Source organism: Crinia signifera, chromosome 3, assembly GCF_055691185.1.
Source record: "Crinia signifera chromosome 3, ASM5569118v1, whole genome shotgun sequence".
Classification (NCBI taxonomy): domain Eukaryota; kingdom Metazoa; phylum Chordata; class Amphibia; order Anura; family Myobatrachidae; genus Crinia; species Crinia signifera.
The window spans coordinates 316,521,546-316,545,090 of NC_139219.1; the positions used below are offsets into that span (position 1 = coordinate 316,521,546).

General features: G+C 42.7%; 1 protein-coding gene across 2 annotated transcripts in view; it reads right to left on the bottom strand.

The window, feature by feature from the left end:
• The window catches only part of LOC146064810 (cytochrome P450 2K1-like), a 71,220-nt gene that overhangs the window by 13,162 nt on the left and 34,513 nt on the right, over positions 1-23,545 (bottom strand). For both annotated transcript variants that reach the window (XM_083178703.1, XM_083178702.1), the window contains 5 exons: positions 22,126-22,275; positions 18,287-18,447; positions 13,971-14,147; positions 12,342-12,483; positions 10,919-11,103 (listed from right to left, as the gene is read on the bottom strand). In XM_083178703.1, the coding sequence (XP_083034829.1) occupies positions 10,919-11,103; positions 12,342-12,483; positions 13,971-14,147; positions 18,287-18,447; positions 22,126-22,275 (815 nt within the window). The remainder of the gene's footprint in view (positions 1-10,918; positions 11,104-12,341; positions 12,484-13,970; positions 14,148-18,286; positions 18,448-22,125; positions 22,276-23,545) is intronic.

Consider the following 23,545-nt stretch of genomic DNA (forward strand, 5'->3'; position numbering starts at 1 on the left):
ATGAACATGTGAATGGCCATGGAGAGGGTTACACATGGGAAACTTCTACAACACATCAATAAATGCACATAAATACCCTGGTCAGTAACTACACATAAATGTATTATTTGTTTGACACAAGAAATTACACATATAACAATTGTGTGTTAATTGTGAAAATAAATTTATTTGCTGTTCAGCATCACAGCTTAGTAGACAATTTAATATCATAAATTAAAATAAAATATAAAATATTGACAAAAATAACAAACAGCAATAACAAGAGGTTGCATATCTCCAAACATGTGTTACCCTGCAAATGCAATGGTGAAAGAAATGTGGACACCAGAATACGACCTGCAACAACCATGGAGAATACTTAGCATGATACACACCACCAAAAATAAAACCTGCATTTCTAGAGGTCAAAATAAGCACTTTAGTTCCCTTTGCACGAAAATGGATAGATGGCCAACTCAGGAAGTGGATGTCCAGTGCAATTTAAAAATGTGGGGTCCAAACACAGAGGAAGTGACCCAGGTGTCATTATTTTGGCCCCTTTTTCCCCTTATTGGATGGGGGCTTGGGGACAGGGGCCTTTGGCACTGAAGGCTTGCGCTGTCTTGGCCCAGTGGACAGAGGAGGGTCAGCAGAGGTGGTAGCTTGTGGAGCAGCTTGGGGTGGGGCAGCAGATGGGGGATTGTCCCTTAGGGACCTGGTGGTGGTGAGCAGCTCCGCCAGAATGTTATTCTGGTGGCTGAGTTGTTGGGCAATGCTTTGCATGCCAGCCGCCATAATTTTATTCTTGCGTTGCAAGGCCTCAAACTGCTGGGTGTTGCTCTCCTTCCAAATCCCCATGAAATAAAAAAATTGATTCTGATATTCTCTAGCCTCCATCCCATGCTGCTCTATCTTCTCCAGCATCTCCAACAACCTCACATCATATGAGGCCAGTGAATGGGTTGGCCGTATTGGTGGAGGCTGGACCACTTGCTCCACCTGTGGCTCTGAAGAGGAAGATGCTGCCGGTTCATCCTGTGCTTCTGCTTCTTCTAGGATAATAATTGAAAACAATGTCACCATCACATTCACAAAAAATCTCTCTTACCAAATACAATGCATTACTGTGACTTACCATCAAAAGCACCAGCAAATACCTCCACCGGGAGCTCACTATCCATATTGGATACCCCCCTGACCTCGGCCACATCAATTACATCCAACGCCTCCTCCTCCAGGGGGGTATATTCCAAACTCTCTGGCATAGGTCCCCTCCCGGTGGACATGCTGTGGTTGTCCCGGTCAGTCATCTTCCTCTTCAGTACAGTTTTGAAGTCTGACCACCTACAAAATCAAAAATTCAAATATCAACATGACATATGTGCACCACTGTGCTATTGAACATCATGACTACGTTACATTTCCTAGTGTGGGTGATCTTATGTTTTTTATGCATATGTTTCCCACACACACATTAATGTCTCCATTATGAGGCATTTCAGTGTCTCATCTCATTCATTAGGCCACTAAATGCACATACATATATCCAGGCTATTTTTGTGCATGCTCCAGCAGGAACTGAGGCCCTTATTCTAGTTCACTCTTTCTGACAAAATATTTCTTAGATGGACAAAACCATGTGCACTGCAGGTGAGGCAGGTGTTACTTGTGCAGAGATAATTAGATTTGGGTGGGGTTTTACACCTGCCTCACCTGCAGTGCAAATGGTTTTGTCCATCTAAGAAATATTTTGTCAGAAAGAGTGAACTAGAATAAGGGCCACAGTTCCTGCTGGAGCCTGCACAAAAATAGCCCTGCATATATCACTATGCAGAAATGACATCATCCATGGCTAAATTATGCACCTCCACCTGCTGTGAAACTACACATCCCACCATAGCTTGACAGTGTTGATAATATGGAATTAGTTAACTATGGGAAGGCATGCTGGGATGTGTAGTTTCACACCAGCTACATGTGCACATTTTTTACATCCTTGTTTCAGTAGCATCATCTGGAATTTGTTACTACAACTCTTTTTCAACTACACACTTTCTGTTGTCCCATCACATACTTCACATGAGCAGAACTGTGCACATAACCTCACATCACACCAATGGTGCATGTTTCAGATATAAATGTGGGTTATTAGACATGGCTGTGTTCACATGTGTCATTGAAGTGTAGCACTATCTACAAACACACCTTTCTCTTATTCTCCAAACATACATGTAACATATGTACACACATATGACATTATCAGGGGGAGAAACACACTTGCCTTTTCTTCACTGATGCCAAATCTCTGACCACTGTTGACACCTGGTTCACTTCCTCTGTGATCTTCTCCCAAAGGTTTCTCCTTGCACTGGCACCCGGCTTCCTGGTAGGTAATTCTATCCATTCTCGTGCCCTGGGAACTAAAATTCTCAATTCTGCCTCTAGAAATGCAGGGTTTCTTTTTTTGGTGGTGGTATCCTGCTCAGTACTCGGACTAGATGGTGCAGGTCATTTTCTGGTGGCCCCAGTTCTCTCACCATGCAGTTGCTGGGTCACACATGTTTGGAAAGATGCAACCTCTTGTTCTGGCTGGTTGCTTGGCCCTTGTGGAGCTTCTGGCGTTGTTAGTGAGGGGCCCCCTTGCTCTTGGGCCCTCCTTCTCTGCTCCTGCTCCCTCTGCCTCAAACTTTCAAGCAGGGATTCTGCTTGTGCTCTTTGTAGGGCGTGATCAGCTGCGGAATCATCTGAGCTAGACATGTTTGCAGCAATTATGGTCAGCATCTGACTGGATATTTATATGTAATCTCCCGCCTTGAACAAGGGGGCGTATATTTTTTACAGCAATGTAGTAGCTAATTTTCGCTGACATTTCCCGCCGATAATTTCCGCCGTTAATTACCGCGGAAATTACGCAGGTCTCAACGCACCTGAGCATTCACCTGTACATGCACATACACAGGTTGTTGACCATTGTGTGCTACATGGTGAAATGTGTGCACATGTTATTCCAATGATGAGTGTTTTTAGGTGGTCTCTGTTGGGAGTACATGTATGGTTTCTTAAACAAATGTATCAACATACCAACATTACAATGCTTTCCTTACATTTGTTATGAGGATAAATTTGTCATACATCAACATGTTGTATGTGCCTTGTTATCAGCGTATGTATTAGTTGATGGTTGCGTGTATAATTTTTCGCACACTGTATATACAGTACGTCTCTCTCTACATTGAAAGCATACTGTATGTTATGGTGTGTGTATCGGAACGGTCCGCGAAAGTTTATATTCACATACATATTGTTAATGTAAGATGGATTAATAAAGTTAATAAAAAAACTAGATTTTAGACCAATCAGCAACCACCAAAGTTATATATGTACCTGCAATTAATAATTGCGCCATTGCCAATATGTCTTCAACAAGGGCTAACCCCTTTTCAAACGAAGAGCTGGTGGCCTTGATAGAAATCATGGACCGGCGCCTGGGGCCCAGGGGCCCATATGTAACAAATAGGGAGAAGCGGCGGGCGTATAATGCTGCCCGACACTTAATCTACGCCCGGACCGGCGTCCGCAGAAGCCTGGGGCAGGTGGAGCGGCGCTGGTCTGACCTGCGGCGGAGGCAGCTACACCTGCTATGCTCCATACGGCGCCATATTGCCCGATGTAAGTATATCATTTACAAATATTTATGCGTTTTGTAGCAATGAGTTCTGTAGTTTTAAAACATGTGCATGAGTATGTGGGTGTATATGGGGGGTATATGGGGGTATATGGGGTGTATATGGGGTGTATATGGGGGGTATATGGGGGGTATATGTATACCCTCTGATTTTGTGTGTAGCATATCAATTTGTTAGCATGATAAATGTATTAAATATAACTGAAATGATCAATTGTAATGTTATGAGCATGACTAATGTGACTTTTTCTTTCCCCCATTTTCATGAAACCCAACCTTCGATTTCTATACCATCAACATGAACATTTCAGCACGCGCCAGGGCACGCTTGGAAGCCCGGGAGGAGGCAGCCCGGGAGGAGGAAGAGGAGGCCGCCCAGGAGGAGGAAGAGGAGGAGGAGGCAGCCCAGGAGGAGGAAGAGGAGGAGGAGGCCGCCCAGGAGGAGGAAGAGGAGGAGGAGGTAGAGGAGGAGGAGGCCGCCCAGGAGGAGGAAGAGGAGGAGGAGGCAGCCCAGGAGGAGGAAGAGGAGGAGGAGGCAGCCCAGGAGGAGGAAGAGGAGAAGGAGGAGGAGACATTGGGGCCTGCTGGTGCCCACCCCATATCAATGTCCCCTTCCACCAGCCACTCCCCTACCCCCACCCACACCCCTACACCCACCCACACCACTACCCACACCCCCTCCCCACCCCATTTCCAACCCCCCTACAACTCCCCAGCACCCACCCCCAACCCTTTCCAATCCCCACTCCAACCCACTACCTCTATCCCAACTCCAATCCCATCCCCCTTGCTCCTGACCCCCCCAACCACCAACACAGGACACCAGCGGCGAGCAGGATGTCTCCACTAGCCGTAAGTAAATAATGTGGCTAATGTTTACCTACACATTTTTACACATAAACAATCACAACAACCACATATGTGTATCCAACATCATCATTAGTTGCAACATATCACTGCAGGTTGACCCTGAGGTGTGGCCTGTCCTTCTCCAGGAACAAGGGTCCCCTTGGTGGATTTTTTGAGTGTGGCCATGCCTCACCCCTTGAATAATTGACATAACAGTACATCCAATGACATATCCTACATTAGTGGTGTTGAAGTTATGTGAGTCCAGGTGCTGTGTAACTACACTTCCCAGCATGATGTGCAACATTAATTTATAGATTAGTTTGATAATAGTGTGTGAGGCCATGCGGATGCATGCTTTACAAACATAGCTGTAGGCCTATAATTTGTGCAACAATGTCCTACATTTTAAATAGTAAGGAGTGCTAAGCCGCAACAATGTCATTACCCTTAAATAGCACAGCCTAATTGTGAGGTTAGAGGTGAGTCCCCCAACACAAACCTACCAATTGGGATACAGCATACATTCATCCAAGAAGGAGGAATTTATTTAATGTTATGTAATATGTACAGTGTGTGTGTGTGTACACATATTAGTTTTTAGTACTGTGTTTACAGCAGACCCATCTTCAATGTAGTTGAAAAATGTATATGGCCTTCACCTTTAACTCACAACTTGGTATTATGTAAAAATACAACAAACATTTGTGTATATTATATATTAATTTGTTTTTGTTTTTTTTCCCTTCACTACAGACACTGAACAGCACCAGGAGGAGGTGGCATGGATCATGAGGGAGATATTCCTGACCCTCCTGTATTTAAATATACTTTATGCCCAACTTGAGGCCCTCAATTAATTTTTTTTTTTTAAGTTTTAACGTTTGTTAGAAGAAAAAAAAATTCTGTACAGTTAGAAGTTGCCTGTGTTGTTAATCCAAAATATGTTTGAGGGTTTGTAAGGGCAGGTACATACAGATGTGTAATGTCAGTTATATTTGTATTTTGAGGTGATGGGTAACGATTGATGTGTGAATGTGTGTGTTTTTGAGTAAAAAAACACATAGTGAAAATGTATGAATGTTTAATGTTGTTAGATGAAATCATCACACATAACATCAGGGTAGGTATACATGTAAAAAAATCGGAACAAACTAATTATGGACATAATTCAGTACATACACACAAACACCAAGATTTTATTTAAAAGTATAAGCAACATTAGAACATAATAAATACACATGTAAGGAGGGGTAAAATGTATTTTTATTAGGGTGTTCATTAAGGTAGACAATTGAGGTAATATAAAACAATAATTGAATAACAATTAGAATAATTCATTTAATTTTCTTAATCATAGTTGAAAGGCTAGATTAGCAGGTCCATATATGTGAAGGGTATGCCAGCGTGCACGGACATACGCTCACTCTCACGATCGGTGACAGACGCTGAGTTTTTCATTGAAAACAATAGAGACCCGTCCGTGCACGGTGGCGTACGCCCAGATAGCCGCAAGATGTCGGTGGGAAAACGGACGAGAGACGTCCGTAAACGGTGGCGTACGCTCGGTTGTACACCAGTTGTCGGAGTCTAAGTGATGATCCGTCCGTGTATGGCGGCGTACGCTCAACTGTACGCCACTCCCCTTTGTCAGTGTTTATGACCGTCCTTATGCGGATGTTTTGTGGGTGGACTTTCGCTCACCGGCCGCGTACGGGAAATGTACGCTGATACGGAACGTACGTACATTTGGCCACCGCAACCAGAATAACCTCCTCTGTGTGTAGACAAACACTTCAGTGCTCCCATAACACACCCATGAGATGGCGGATATCCATATTTAGCCACCGCTGAGTTACTGCTCAAGAAGGCTCAGCACGTTTCCAACACATCTCTGATCCTGTGCGCCTCAAACTTGATAGCGTTTCTGTGCATTGCAATCTAGCAAATATGATACCTTTTAATGGCTAACAAAAATAAATGTTGTTAAAATGCAAGCTTTCGAGACTACTTAGGTCTCTTCCTCAGGCTCTAACTCTGGTCTGTCATCAACTTAGAGACAATAAAACTTTCACACTACTTATCTACAAACTAATTAAGGACTCAATTTACAAGCTCATTCTGTGAGTTTGTTTTGATCTTAAAAATGTCCATCCAACACATCTTGTTCCTACTCTGCTGTGTATATATATATGTGTTTCTTCACACACCTTGTTATACCATGCCTGAGGAAGAGACCTAAGTAGTCTCGAAAGCTTGCATTTTAACAACATTTATTTTTGTTAGCCATTAAAAGGTATCATATTTGCTAGATTGCTATTTTGTTTTTCTCACTGAGGAACAATAAAACTTTTCTTATCAACTGGCTAACATGGTACCAAACCTTTTTCTTTTGTGCATTGCATGCACAGTAGGAGTTTTTAGGAATTTTTGCCCACACAGTAGCAAAACAATTCTTAACTCCATGAACATCTATATTGCGTGTAGCTCTGCATCAGGCCGGCAGTCATCTTGTATCACAACACTTACTTTATAGTGACTTTATGAAAAACTGGGCCATAAAACGTATGACTTAAGTTTGTGGACCAATTTGTCTATAGAGCTCTTAAAAATTGCTCTTTTATTGACACCAGGATCAACTGGCTGGCTCCGAGGGGGCAACACCAACTTTTAGTAAATATCTCAGCTTTCAATCCATAGAAAATGTTATACTTTTTCAAACTCAAACCCTTTTACATTCTACAATGTTTAAAAATAAGAAACCTATAACTAAAACGTTCTTCCTTTTTTTTTTTACCTGTGTTACAGGGGGTCATTCAACTCCTAATTCATTTTACTTTCAATGTATGAATCTGAGTTTCTAGCTTCTATGAAAAATGGCAACCTTTATATGATAGTAATTTATATATGCCGTCAAAATGTAGTTTTCACTTTCTCTAAGTTCTTAGATATCATCATCTCTGCCTCTCCTCTGACCATGACTACTAACTTTGCCCTCTTTCCCCCCAGTCTATGCAACCAACTGCTCCTGGTTGCAGAAATCCGAGGAGAAAAATAAATAGGGTTTCTCCGTATTACCAAAAACCTGCACTGGGCTCTCTATCCTGGTTTCAAAAATCAAGGGAATAATGGAGTGGGGTCCCCCCCCCCGTATTTTGGAACCAGCACCAGGCTCCAACAGTCAGCCACAAATGCCATAGCCGGGGGGCCTATTTATACAAGGTCCCTCGTCCAAAGCATTACCCAGTGATGGGTCAGCCTGACCCAGGCCAGGGCTGAAGCCCTGGGCTATCTCTGGAACCCCTGGGTGGTGGGTGTTGGGTTGATAGTTTTGTGTGAATAAAATAAATAAAAAAATAGCATTGGGTTCAGCTTTAGAAATAAAAGTGTCAGCAAGCCTCCCCTGCATTTGGAAAACCGCAAGTTCCTGCATGCACAGCATTAAAGGGCCCACTGAGACTTGTAGTTTCAAAGCAGCACCAATTCTAAAATAAAAATGCACACACCAGAGAAAGTAAAACTTTAATTATATAAAACAGAGAAATACAGTAAACTGTATAGAGCGCTGGTCAGGGCTGTTTGTCTCAATATGAGCTGCTGCAGGAGGTGTTAGTCAAATCCCCTAAAGCAGGGCTGGGCAATTGCGGCCCTCCAGATGTTAAGGAACTACACATCCCAGGATGCTTTGCATTAGTTTTGCTATGTGGCCATGCTAAAACTGAAGCAAGGCATGCTGGGATGTGTAGTTCCGTAACATCTGGAGGGCCGCAATTGCCCGGGCCTGCCCTAAAGAGTACAAAGCAAAAAGAGGATATGCAGTGCTCTTTTAATGATGCAATCAGATGGTATTACAAAACATATTTATTAATAAAATACAAAGATAAAAAATATATATTGTGTGGAAATGTTATTAAAAAAGAAAGATTACACCATAAGGACCTGTCAATGGAGAAAAATGTATATATAATATGTAATATAACCTGCTCTGGTCACTCAAAAAGTCCCGGCACTAATGGAGGAGGAAGATGGATTTAGTCCAATATTGTAATCCAAGAAACTGCTGGAGGTGTCCCAGTCCTTTAGGGGGACTGTAGGCTTGGGGGATTCTCTCTAGATTGCGGCTGTGCTTGTTGATGGTACTCCAAATCGTACTCTCCGTATTGCTGTCTGGGGGTGTCCCAGTCCGTAAGGACTATAATGGTAGGGAGTCCTCTTTAAAGTGCCATGTGCTTTCGAAATAAATAACCCAATTTCAGAGAAATTCAGTGCAAGTCCAGATAATTAAGCAGGATGATGGTAACAGGTCTCAGACAGGTCCCTGGGGTAACACCAACACGTTTCGCTGTCACTTCAAAGACAGCTTTTTCAAGATGACTGCCACAAGTTTAGGTCCAGGTATAAATACCCTCCTTAATTGGTCTTAGTTAACCCCATTAGAGGGACGTTTTGAGTGACCAGAGCAGGTTATATTACATATTATATATTAATGTTTCTCCATTGACAAGTCCTTATGGTATAGTCTTTCTTTTTTAATAACATTGCCACACAATATATATTTTTTATCTTTGTATTTTATTAATAAATATGTTTTGTAATGCCATCTGATTGCATCATTAAAAGAGCGCTGCATATCCCCTTTTTGCTTTGTAAACTTTAATAATATACATGTGCACCACATACATACATACTTACATATCTTGACACATAGCTCAGTTCCCTACTTCATGTAGAAATCCATTAGGTGCCTGTGAAAAAAAAAATATGGTACTTGTTTCCTAGAACGGCGCCAATCGCGGTCATCACGGGTACATCGCATGCATTTATAATGGCATGCGATGCGACCGATGCGATGACCGCGATTTTACATAGAAATGCACTCAAAATGTAAATCGGTCGGTCGCATCGCATACGGCCCAAAAAATCGCATGCGATGCGACCGACCGATTATCGCGATTTTACATAGGGAACAATGTTAAATGGCCCAATTGAGCCGATTTTACATAGGGAACAATGTTAAATGGCCCCCAGACCCCAAATAGCCACCCTGAAGTGTGAAATGCCCACCCCAATTGTTAATGCCACCCCACGATAAACGTCAATCCGAATCGTGGCGAGCATAGCGAGCCCGCGAGGGGCAGCGGTACGCGTCCTCCGACCTTTTCATACCCCCACTATCCACGTTGGCGTGGAGTTGAGAATAGAAAGTGTGGCGAGCGCAGCGAGCCACCGAGCCCAAAGCAAGGCGAGCGGACGCGGATACCTTCACAGGTATCCGTGTCCCCTCGCGGGCTTCACAGGTATCCGCGTCCCCTCGCAGGGCTCGCTGCGCTCGCCACGCTTTGGGCTCGGTGGCTCGCTGCGCTCGCCACACTTTCTGTTCTCAACTCCACGCCGACGTGGATAGTGGAGTATGAAAAGGTCTGAGGACGCGTACCGCCGCCCCTTGCGGGCTCGCTGTGCTCGCCACGCTTCGGGTTCACCTTGATTGTGGGGTGGCGTTAACAATTGGGGGGGGGGGGGGCATTTCACACTTCAGGTGGCTATTTGGGGTCTGGGGGCCATTTAACATTATTCCCTAAGTAAAATCGCGGTAATCGCGTCGGTCGCATCGCATTTGATTTTTTGGACGCATGTGATGGGACCGACGCAATTTTTTTTCCTTGCGATGCCTAAGATCAAAATCGTGGGCACCGTTCTAGGAAACAAGTACCAAAAATATACTTACCTACTGCAGTGTAGATCAGACCTCTTCAGTCCATGTAGACAATCCAAGGGTTAAATAAAAAAATGAGTGACCCGAGCCATGCGAACTGAGGAGCCACATGTGTGTTTACACATGTGGCTCCTCTGTGAGAATGAAGGGTATCCCACTGATGACAGTCAATGGGATTAACATCAGCCTATCAGGGTACAGCTCCAGAGGAGCTCTGTGACTGATAGGCTGTTATTTAGTAACCACTGAAACTCATTCTAATTGGCTTCAGCAACTGGTGTAGGTTGCACCCCAGCCTGCCCCTGTTGGGATATGGCCTTTTTGCGGAATGCAACATTTGTGGTTTTATTACCATATATACTCGAGTATAAGCCTACTTTTTCAGAACATTTTTTATGCTGAAAAAGCCCCCCTCGGCTTATACTCAAGTGAGGGTCCCACTTGTGTCAATAAGTTTTTTCCCAGTTTTTTGTTGTAAAATTAGGTGCCTCGGCTTATATTCGGTATATAACTTTTTTTTTACAATGAAAATCTACACCAGCAAATTCTTTAATGATATATGGTAAATTCTACCCAGGGGTCTGGATTAGTCACAATAGTAAATATTCCTGGAAATGATTTTAAACTATTTTAAAATCTAGTAGAGAGCAGTTCCTGGAATGATGAGAAACACAACAAGATTTATTTCTTACCTTTGGTAGAAAATACCCTCTAAATGTGACGTCCTGAGTAGTAGCATGCGGGAGATTATTCGGAACAATATTTCCATATCTCTGAATCTCGTGTACTACAGCATCAGTATAGGGCATGTCCTTACGATGGGCCAACTGAGGCTCCGAGGAGCCAATAACTTTTTCAATCTCATTTTGGACTTTTCCTGTTTTCAAAATAAAAGTTAAAAATTCTCAAAACAAATATGTCCATCTTGCTACATTATACTGTATACAGTTAAGTTCTTACATATATTGGAACACAAATTTTCCTCATTTTGGCTCTATAAGCCACCACTAATGATGTAAAAATTAAACAATGGAGACGCAATTGAAATGCAGACTTTTAACTTTCAAACAAGGGATTGAAAACAAAACAAAATGTATGAACCATTTATGAATAAACATTGTTTTCAGGGGCTCAAATGCAATTGGAAAAATTAGCATAATCATAGATAAAATGTGGAGAATCTTCTGCAGGCATTTACTGAAGTCTGAAACCCATGGACATCACCAAATGCTGGGATTCCTCCTTTATTATGCTGTACTAGGTCTTTAATGCAGCTGTCTTCATTTGTTGGTCCGTAGGGCTTTCTGCCTAAATACCTGCATGATAGATAATTTCATGACTTGTTATTTGACTTGACCATTGCAGAATATTCAACTGCTTTGCCTTCTGGGCTGCTTCCAAAGTTTGCTATGAGTCAATGTCCATCTTTATTGTGAAGTGTTGTCCAATCAACATTGCTTAATTTGGCTGAATTACAGCAAACAATAGATTCCAATATTGCTTCTGTCTTCTGTCACATCATCAATAAACTTTAGTGACCCATTGTCTTTGGAAGACATGCATGCCCATTACAAAACCTCCTACATGTGGTAGGCTTCGGATCATGATCCATTTCAAACTTTCCCCATATTTTATTCTTCCCATTATTCTGGTACAGATTGATTTGAGTTTCATTTGTTAACAAAATGCTGTTCCAGAACTGGGCTAGCTTGTTTTGACTTTGGTAAAGGCTAAAAATGACCTTTGTATTTTTGAGGCTTATAAATTGTGTGCACCTTGTTGTGAACTTGTTGTGTCTACTTCCTGGAGGATGTTCTTCATTTGGCTGAATGTTATGAAGTGTTTTTCTTTACTATCAAAAGGATCCTGTGATCATCCACCGCTGTTGTCCTCTGTGGATGTCCAGGCCTTTTTGTGTTGCGAGCACAAAAACAGCTTCCAAATGAAAATACCACACATGGAATCAACTCCAAACTTTTTGCCTGCTTAATTAACAAATAAATAACAAATGAGTAACAAGACCTTTCCATTATACAGCTGTTAAGTCATTTGTGTAATTGCTTTTGATAATTGATACCATTTAGAATAAAATGTGAATGGAATTTGATCTCTTACTTTGGATTTCCGGGTATTTCATCATCAACAGAAGACCCCACCTCAAAGTGGTGGAGGTGGTCTCCATGCCGGCAATAAAGAGGTCGGCCACAAGCTCTGTTAGATTGTCATTGGTGAAATATAATTCAGGATTAGGTTTTTCCTATAATGTATAAGGAGGACAATAAGTATGCAAAGTATTGATGTGGTATCTACACTTAGGTGTGGCCAGTGCCACTTGGGTGTTGCTAGTGCTGTGTGGTGTGATCAGAAACTATGCCCAGGGGTGGCCAAAAAGCGGTCCTTCAACTGTTTATAAACTATACATCCCAGCATGCCTTGCATCAGTTTAATCTTGGCCAAATAGCAAAACTAAGGCAAGGCATGCTGGGATGCGTAGTTCATCAACAGCTGGAGGGTTGCTTCTTGACTACCCCTGGTGTTGTTAGTGCCATGTTTAGGGCCTGATTAAAGGTTTCAGGTGCCCTAGGCTAACACACATGTACAGTAGCTCCCCTTGTACTGCTGCTATACACACGTATATGGGTTCTCATGGACTCGCCGGTCATACTGCCCATGTGGATGTAACGAAGGTTATACATCTGGCATGTAGAATCTAATGCTTGTGGTGTGGGAAGGAGACTTTGGCTTTATGCTGCCGAGCTGGCGCTGTAACACAATGTACATAGGACCTTATTCTGGTTGACATGAGCACATTCGCAAATTTGTGAGTCACTCTAACCCCGCCTTGCGAATGGTAAGCCGGTGCCACCCATTCACATGCGGGATGCTTTCACAAGGCTTGCGAATGGATGTTTTACATGAACATCCATTCGCATGCCAGTGGGAACCTCCTCCCTTCTTTCGATGGTCGCCGACCATTGAATGATGGTGTAGCGAGGTCCATACCACCCTTACATATGCATTTAGAATTGCAGGGAACTGGGTGGGCAGCTGACATCCAGTTATGTGAACTGTCCACCCCCTGAACGTGGGCATTCACATATGCAAATGACCCAGGCTGGCACCCCATGCCCCTCTCCCTCCCCCACTCACAAGGCTTGGTGCATGCACCCAGCGAACACACTTTTTGCCGCGTTTGCACGCTCCCAGTGTATACACATGTGCAGAAATGCTGCTGCACATGCACAAACGCAAAACCAGAATAAGGGCCATAAAATAATGGTTCCATCAGTAATTTACATTGGCACAGACATCTGGAAGTCACCTTAAGAACTTTACCCCCCACAGTACATCAGGGCAGGGGATAGCTAACAAGCACGGAATAAATTTGGATTTAATTTTATTCCTTAGGTGTCAACAACAAGGATACGCCCCCCCCCCCCCCAGTCCTGGCACTGTCCCCCCAGCCTATTGGTTAATCAGCCACTGGTTAACCAATATTGATATTTATACATAGACAAATATAGGAGAAACATATATTTTAAATCTACCTGTAAAGCGGCACCAAACCCACTTAAACAATAGCCCTGTCTTGTCTAATTTCCAGGCTCACCCGATAGGCACCCAAAAAAATCAGGTGACCTTTCCGGGCACCCTAAACTGTAGGTAAGGTATTTCACTGGTTCCTCAGTGTTTATGTTGAAATTCAGAAATCTCCAAGTAGGCCAAAAAGAAGTCATGCATCACCTCTTGTTGTTTCACCAGGAAACTGTCAATGAGATTCCTCTGGTCATTAATATCCAATTGTTTCTTCTGGGTGGTGAAGGTCTCCCTGATGAAACTGTGCAACTCATTCAAATTGTCTTTTATTGTTTTGATAAACCCAGGAAACCAGCGCATCACGGATGGAAAGGCGTTGTACAACTATACAGAGAGAGAGAGAGAGAAAGAGAGAGAGACGTACAGCATAAGTTTACAAGTAAACGAAAATGTAATTGGTTGCGTTTTAAAATATGTTTATATAAATAAAACATAATTATAGAATTTCCTTGATGCATTGCAGTCCAAACTGTAGTCAACTACATAATTATTTTATTAAAATTGCCAACGCTCCAGACCACATAAGACCTTTCTCATGTACATGCTGACTGCTGGCATCACTGCATACAGACAAATTAATCTAGTAGATCTACAAGTTGTCCTTTGAATTGTGTGCAATCCGGGCTTGGCATAAATTGAGCCAGAATGAATTACTAATTAACAACTACCTGTAGCATTTGCTTGATTAATTATTTTGCTCTTACTGTAAATTGTTTGACTAATTATTCTTGCTGTGAATGTGCAAGTAGGATTAATCTAAGATGTAAGCAGGTATTAGTCACCTATTTACAATCATCTGGGAGATTTGTCTGACTAATCCTTAATTACTTTTCTTTCATTTTTTATTAAATTCTATTAATTTCTTGGATTGTTTGCATTCCACTGATGACACCTGCACAATAAATCAGACAAGTCATCCCCGCCCACCCCCCCAAAAAAAGGTATACCTGTATCGTTATTTAATATATATATATAATAAAAATATATTGTTAACCTACCCATCATCTATTCTTATGTTTGTATATACGCACAGAGGTGGAACTACCATTGGTGCAGCAGATGCATTGCCCTGGGGCGCATAATGACTAAGGGCCCACTGCTGCCCAAACAAGCAATGAGTTTTTGTGAACTTGGTTTAGGGTGGAGGGGGGGGGGGGTAAATTATATTTTGCACCTGGGCCCGCAACCCACAAGTTTTGCCACTGTATATGAGTGTCTCCGATAAAAACTCTCCTTTTTCTCCAGTGTTTTCATGGTCTGGACTGGTGGGCTGGCATGTATACATGGCCTTTTCAGCACCTCTGCCCACAATACTGCATTGTCCATCTCTGAAGTACAGATACTCTGCCATCCAGTGATGCTGACATGGCTACACGGCATGTTATATCTCTGGTGCTGCCCATGTCGGGCCACTTCTACAAAGTTTTCCAGGGTCACTTTTAGTTCCCGGTCATCCTCTGAGTGTCTTTCAAATGCACAGAAACAGTTACACAATCTGCAGGTGAAAAGGATTGTCTGAGAACAAGAGCTTCAGTGTAAAGTAAAAATGTCTGAAATAGCAAAACAAAATTTGAGATTTATTAAATTTCTAAATTTTAAAATAATTTTTCTGCAGACTAGAAAATGAATTTGGAAATATTACCCAACTGGAAGAACAACTCTCTGCAACTCTGAAATAGTGCCACGTGGAAGTGGGGGAAAGAGAAGAGAAAGCTTCACTTTAAACTTCTTAGTTCAAAATGGACTCTTATATCTTGAACTGGATCCAACCGAAATACACAAACTCCAAAACCAGTTACTATAAGTTGCTTGTGAAAATTACTTGCATAATGAACAGAAGATACACCATGAAATTCTTGAAAAAGTAAGATTTTCCAGAAGGCTAATGGCTCGCAGCAGCATGTAGACAATGGGGATATCCTCCTTAAATGTCCCAGTGTCCAAGAAGGGATCAAAGTTGATAAACTCCCCAAATGCATTTGTTGCAGAGGAAGAAATGACTTGCAGTGACTGTCAGCTCCCAGTTATAGATGAAGATGTTCAGTCTTCCCAAAGAGTTACCGTTCCCAAATACACCGACAAATACAAATGGTGATGATTTATCATGTGAAGCAAAGATAGAAGACATTGAAAAACCTAAAGAGATATTTATGGCTTCCCCGGATGAAACTCTGTTGCCATTTGATTAGAATGATATGTGAGTAGTCAGGTCACGCAGTATTGAAATTCAAAGAAAAACATTGCAGGAACATGTTTAACTTGTTCCCCATACAGTATGTTTAATGCCCAAAAAGCATATGCCCAAGAAGATCCAAGAGATGTAAACATTATTATAGTGACTGAGAGCCATAAAACCCATAAGATGAAATTTATGGTTCAATGGAATAAACATTTGAGTATGTTATGTGGATAAGAGAGTCCAAGATCTGAGATTGGTAGCAATAGTACCTAAAGCTAATATTTGAACATTATGATGCTGGTGGCTCCCAGGATGATTGTTTTTCTTTGCCTTGAAGCATTCGATTGGCTATATGCCAGTAGCCAATCAAATGCTTCAAAGTAGAAGCATAGTGGTCCGCCAATGGATTATCCTGTATGAGGTTTAGACAAGAGAAAGCTTTATTCTATAAGTAGAAATTTAGAAAAATGCAGACTTTGTCTGAACTAGAAGATTATACAGTAGGAAAGGAACTTGCAGATGAAAATTTGGTACTTATGTAGTATCTGGGCGTCCGATTTAGAAATCGGATCGGATCGCATCGCATCGCATGCGACCAAATCGTATGCGATGCGATGGTCAAGATTTTTCCATAGGATTCAATGTTAAAATGGTCTGAGTCCATTTTAACATAGAATTCAATGGGAAAAAGGGGTCCTTTTCCTTTCCCCACTATCCAAGTGGGCATGGAGTTGGATATAAACCTGTGGCAAGCGTAGCGAGCCACCAAGCCCGAAGCGTGGCGAGCGGACACAGAATACTTTTTAAGAAATATGCGTCCGCTCGCCACGCTTCGGGCTCGGTGGCTCGCTGCGCTCGCCACGCTATATAAAATCAACTCTATGCCCACTTGGATAGTGGGGAAATGAACAGGACCTTCTTAACATTGAATCCTATGCAAAATCGCATCGAATCGCATCGCATCGCATCTGATTGTATGCCTTAAGGTAAGGCATACAATCACAAAATCGGACACCCAGATACTACATAAGTACCGAAAATTTTATTTTTGTGGAAAATTACTTTGAATTCTTAACATCTAATAGGGTATCTAAGAATGAATCTCAGATACTCAAAATTCAAAGCAAGGTGTTCAAGGGCACCAAAAAGTTAAAAAAAATTCAGGATTCCGATATTTAAGGTTATTTATTGCCAAGAGGGTTAGGGTTAGGCTTTGGGGGTTAGTTTTAAGGATAGGAGGAAAAACTGAAACGCTTCAGCATAGGAGGTCTGATCTAGCTGTGGGGACCTGGAAGAAGAATCTGATGCCGCAACAGGTGCCTGGAGAAGGTAGGGACCCATTAGACCACCAGGGATGATTTCAACAGTTCTTCATGTTGACATGCTGTATCATCCGGCTAGGTATAATGAGGGTCAACATAGACACTTTTTGCCAACATGCTCATGATGATAGTTTGACCTGGTTGGCTTTCTCATGTTGACCTAATCACTGTCAACTAGAGGACTGTCAACAAGTCATGCCACAACCCACCAGTGAATTGCTTTGTAGCAAGATTAGCAGAACGTTACAGAGGCACAGCAGCAAAAGACCCAAGAATGCTTGTGTCTGTGTCAAACCCTAAATTAAACCCTAAATAAAATCTGGATGCTTTCATCATCCTGGTGGTTGGAATCTCAGAGGATGTTCGCTTCAGAATCCTGACTGCCAGGATGCTGAAATAAAGTCTTGTTGGATGGGTAAGGGTTAGACTTGGGGGGAGGGGGAGGTTTAGGCAATAGGTGGGAACTTATGTTTAGGATTTGGGGGTAAAGTTAAGGTTAAGGTTAGGCTGTGCGGAGGCAGGTTAGGTATTTAGAAGAGGGGATTAGGGTTAGGCTGCAGGGTGGGGGGGGGGGTAGGTTTAGGTGGCGGAGGAAGTTTAGGGTTATGCTGCATGGAGAAGGCGGGGGAGGGGGCATGGAGGATGGTAAATATACTAACCTGACCTCTGTCGGGATTTCCTCCTTCGGGATGCCAGCATACTGTAGGTATTCTGAATGCCATCATTTCAAGCTGCGGTCATCTATGTGTATCCGATAAACTCTATACACATTAACTATACACATTAATTAATTTAAATAATCACGGCTTCACCATATTTGTTTTCATTCATGAATAGGTTTTGTTGTTTTCGCACTCAAAAGTCAAAACACAAAACATCTGGTCATAAAAAAAGTCCATTTGCCTAATTTCAGCATGGCTGACAGCAGTACATCAAATAAAACACACAGTTCAGTTACTCGCCATGGCCGTTGGGCTTCCGGATAATTTGACATTATCATTGACAACTTTCATAAGCCTCAGAAGTTTTGGATCTTCATAATCGAATCGATGGCTGAGTAATATGGACACGATTATATTCACAACAGCAGCATTTACAATCTTGGTGTTATCAAATGGTTTGCCTGGAATACCAAAGAAATACAAAGGAAATAAAGGGAGCAGAATATACCAGAGACAATATTTCCCAACAGTTATTATTTTAACCATAGAAATACGGGTGTACAATCTTTTACTTATGTTCTGTTTATCACCACAACCTACCTCTTGTATTACTTTTAAAAACTACATTATACATGCATACACGTATCTCCCAACTTTCCTGCTTTTAATGGGACCATCCATTATTTGGGGACAGTCCTGCATCTTGCCTGGGGTTGGCAGTGTCCTGCGGTGGGGGGATTTAGGAATCAACCCTGTCCTGCCCAGCACTGCAGAGTGGGGAATAGACGCTGTATGCATGCGGCAGAGGTGCTGGGAGCGTGGCCAGCAGCTTACACAGTGCTGATCATGCACCCATAGTAATGGAAAACAGGGGTGTGGCCTACGGCCTGCAACATCCTTGTTAGGCCATGCCCCCATGACATAGGTCATGTCCCTTTTTTGTGTAAACATTTTGATTTCTAAAACAAAAATGTTGGGAGGTATACAGTACATAATTATAATTGAACAATGGCCCTTATTCAGATCTGATCGCAGTACAAATTTGTTCTCAAAATGGGCAAAACCATGTGCACTGCAGGTGGGGCAGATGTAACTTGTGCAGAGAGAGGTAGATTTGTGTGAGTTATTTTCTTTCTATGCAGGGTAAATACTGGCTGCATTATTTTTACACTGCAAATAAGATTTCGGTTTCAACACACACCACCCAAAATTAACTCTATCTGCACATGTTACATTTGCCCCACCTGCAGAGCACATGGTTTTGCCCATTTTGAGAACAAATGTGTACTGCGATCAGATCTGAATAAGGGCCAATGTGTGTGTGTGTGTCTGTGTGTGTTTGGATTTTCCACGATAACTCTCAAACGCTTTAACTAATTGTCTTTAAACATTGCACACTACCTTATCATTTTAAGGGATGATCTTAGTTTGAAGATGAGTTTAATCGGACGAGCCCTTAACGGTGCGGTCATAAGTGCCCATGCTATTTCTGTTGTTTCATACATTGTCATATTTTGTTAACAATTTAACACAATAAACAGACTCCCTTAAGTGGACTTTTAAAGGGCTATAAGGGTCCATTAAATGAAAAACATTTTCACTTTACAAAACTTTTGACAAACTGAAATTAATAAGCGACTCATTGGCATAGTGGTCTGTGAATTGAACACAGTAGATATCATTGTGAAATCCATATATCGATCCCCAGTCAGTTATTTTTTCTCTTCATTGTTTGCTTATTCAATGAGGGTTTTGGGAAGCTTCTGCCCTACTGTGGTTGGCAAGGGAAGGTGAGTGCTGTGCCTGCTGCAGCAGGTTCTGCCCTATTGTGGTTGGCAAGGGAAGGTGTATAGTTGGAGACTTGCTCTGGCTGCTGCAGCAGATCCTGCACTGCTGTGGTTGGGTAGGGTAGGTGGATAGTTGGAGACTTACTCTGGCTGCTGCAGCAGCTCCTACCCTGCTGTGGTTGGGAAGGGTAGGTGAATAGTTGGAGACTTGCTTTGGCTGCTGCAGCAGCTTCTGCCCTGATGTAGTTTGGAAGGGAAGGTGGCTAGTTGGAGACTTGGTCTGGCTGCTGCAGCAGCTTCTGCCCTGCTGTAGTTAGGAAGGGAAGGTTTATAGTTGGAGACCTGTTCTGGCTGCTGCAGCAGCTTCTGCGCTGCTGCAGTTGGGAAGGGAAGGTGGATAGCTGGATACTTGGTCTGACTGCTGCAGCAGCTTTTGCCCTGTTGTGGTTATGAAGGAAAGGTTGATAGTTAGAGACCTGTTCTGGCTGCTTCTGCAGCTCCTGCCCTACTGTGGTTGTGAAGGGAAGGTGAGTAGTTGGAGACTTGCGGTGCTTGCTACAGCAGCATTTGCCCTGCTGTGATTGGTAAGGGAAGGTGGATAGTTGGAGACTTGGTCTGGCTGCTGCAGCAGCTTCTGCCCTGATGTAGTTGGGAAGGGAAGGTGGATAGTTGGAGACTTGGTCTGGCTGCTTCTGCAGCTCCTGCCCTACTGTGGTTGTGAAGGGAAGGTGAGTAGTTGGAGACTTGCGGTGCCTGCTACAGCATCTTTTGCCCTGCTGTGATTGGTAAGGGAAGGTGGATAGTTGGAGACTTGGTCTGGCTGCTGCAGCAGCTTCTGACCTGATGTAGTTAGGAAGGGAAGGTGGATAGTTGGAGACCTGTTCTGGCTGCTGCAGCAGCTTCTGCCCTGCTGCAGTTTGGAAGGGAAGGTGGATAGCTGGATACTTGGTCTGACTGCTGCAGCAGCTTTTGCCCTGCTGTGGTTGTGAAGGAAAGGTGGATAGTTAGAGACCTGCTCTGGCTGCTTCAGCAGCTCCTGCACTCATGTGGTTGTGAAGGGAAGGTGAGTAGTTGGAGACTTGCGGTGCCTGCTACAGCAGCTTTTGCCCTGCTGTGATTGGTAAGGGAAGGTGGATAGTTGGAGACTTGGTCTGGCTGCTGCAGCAGCTTCTGCCCTGCTGTGGTTGGGAAGGGAAGGTGGATAGTTAGAGACTTTATATACCTGCTCCAGCAGCTTCTCCTCAGCTATGGTCAGGTAGGGTAGGTGGATAGTTGGATACCTACTCTGGCTGCTACAGCAGCTTCTGCCCTGCTGTGTTTGGGAAAGGAATGTGGATAGTTGGAGACTTGGTGTGGCTGCTGCAGCAGCTTCTGCCCTGCTGTAGTTGGGAAGGGAAGGTGGATAGTTGGAGACTTGCTTTGGCTGCTGCTGCAGCAGCAGCTGCTGTCCTGCTGTGGATGGCAAGGGAATGTGGATAGTTGGAGACTTGGTGTGGCTGCTGCAGCAGCTTCTGCCCTGCTGTAGTTGGGAAGGGAAGGTGGATAGTTGGAGACTTGGTCTGGCTGCTGCAGCAGCAGCTCCTACCCTGCTGTGGTTGGGAAGGGTAGGTGACTAGTTGGAGACTTGCTTTGGCTGCTGCTGCAGCAGCTACTGTCCTGCTGAGGATGGCAAGGGAATGTGGATAGTTGGACACTTTCTGTACCTGCTGCAGCAGCTTCTGCTCAGCTATGGTTATGTAGGGTAGGAGTTGGATACCTGCTCTGGCTGCTACAGCAGCTTCTGGCCTGCTGTGGTTGAGAAGGGTAGGTGGAACAAGAATTGCATAAACTTTCGCCCGTCCTTTGGACAGGCCTTAAGACTAGTTATGCAAAATAACATTTATGTGCTGGCAATATATCCAGATACACTGCCAGCACTTATGTTACATACATCTTCACATGTTTATCTGTGCTTAGCAGTCCACTCCTGAACTAGGTATTTAGTGCTGCAGTTGCTGCTGCTTGTTCCCAAAATTAATAATAGGATCGTTTAAACTGGGGTAAAGCATTTTAAACTTTATTTATTGGGAATGACTCTATACAGTATAGCTACTCTGTATGTTGACTAACCTAACATGAATCATTAGAGAGGAGCTATTTGTTTGTACAGGTTGAGTTTCCCATAACAAAAATCTAAAATATGGAATATACAGGAGAGGAGTGTTGTATTATCAATGCCAAGATACATACGGAAACAGTTTTAAACGCTTGGAATAAGTACTAAATGCATCAACAAAGTATTTATCTACAGCAACATAGCTTAAGGTGCAATAAAGAACAGAACTTTATGGTGGAATTAAAGCAGTCACTGACCTTTGTAGGAGTTGATCAGCTTCACTAAATATTCACTTTCTTCGCTAATTCTGTTTTCAATGGTTTCTTTGCCCATCCCAAAATCTCGTAGCGTTGAAAGAGCGAATCGTCTCATCACTCTCCAGTTTTCATCATTAGAAAATATAACTCCTGGGTGGAAGAGAAAAAAATATTTAATTATTAATTATAACTTACTGATAAATGTCAGATCAACTGCAGCATGTAATACAATAATAGCAGAGCAGTAAATAGACTTTTTGGTGTCCTGTGCCAGAAAAAGGTTTGCATGCCCCCCCCCCCTCATTTTTCAAGAATGGATATCAAGCACACGCCCTCGGGGGGGGGGGGGGGGGAAGGGGCATGACAAAATTGAACCCTGAGACAGGCCATGCAAAGATGCCTCTTCCCATATTTTATATATAGAGATATTGCAAACACACATTTATAGAACACTGCAAGACAATGGATTTGGACACAAATTCTCTTTATAAGACATTTGCGCATTTCATCTGAGCGCTTTCCCCCCCCCCCCAGTAAAAATACCCTTTAGTAAATAACACATTTCAATATAGTGACATGCGCAGGATTCAGACCCATAATTTATTGCATTCCAGCCAAACATCCAACTTATTAAGCTATTTGATCCTGCACAAAAACAATCAGATTTATAACTATATGAAGCTACTGTACTGTACTTTGTAAGAAAGTAATCAACCTTGCAAATGCGTAGATCTGTGTTATGTGCAGCCACACATCCAATAACTTGTAACCACATACTACATAGATTTTCCCGGCTGCAATGCATAATAGCTCATGAATAGAGTGTCTGACAGCAATGCCAAAGGCATTATGTATTATTAATATTGAAAAAATGCTTGCAACTGAAGAAATGTATGAAAGCATTTTTATATGATGGGGCCATAGCCGTGCCCATTGCTGTTCCAATTACATGATATGAAAAACTCCCAAAAGCAAAACTCCCAAAAGCAAAATAATTTATAATCTAAACTATAATAAACAGGTGTACTGGGTGCTGCACAGCGCCCATTGTTTTCAGCACTGATGATCCCTGGGGATTCTGACAGTTGGGATTCCAACTACTGGGATCTGGACTGCATCCTATAGGTGATGTATCAATTCATAATTCACATGGGTAAATTTACTAAGACCGGAGTGCTATTGAAGATGGGATGTCGCCCATAGCAACCAATCAGAATCTACTTCTTATTTAACATCTTCTAGAAGATAATAGATAGATTCTAATTGGTTGCTATGGGCAACATCAGACCTTCAATAGAACTCTCATTTTAGTAAATTTACCCCACTGTATTTTGTGGAAGACATAGGGGTAGATTTATTAAGCTCGGTGAAGTGATAAAGGGCCAGATGCACTAAGCTTTAAATGTGATAAAATTGAGAG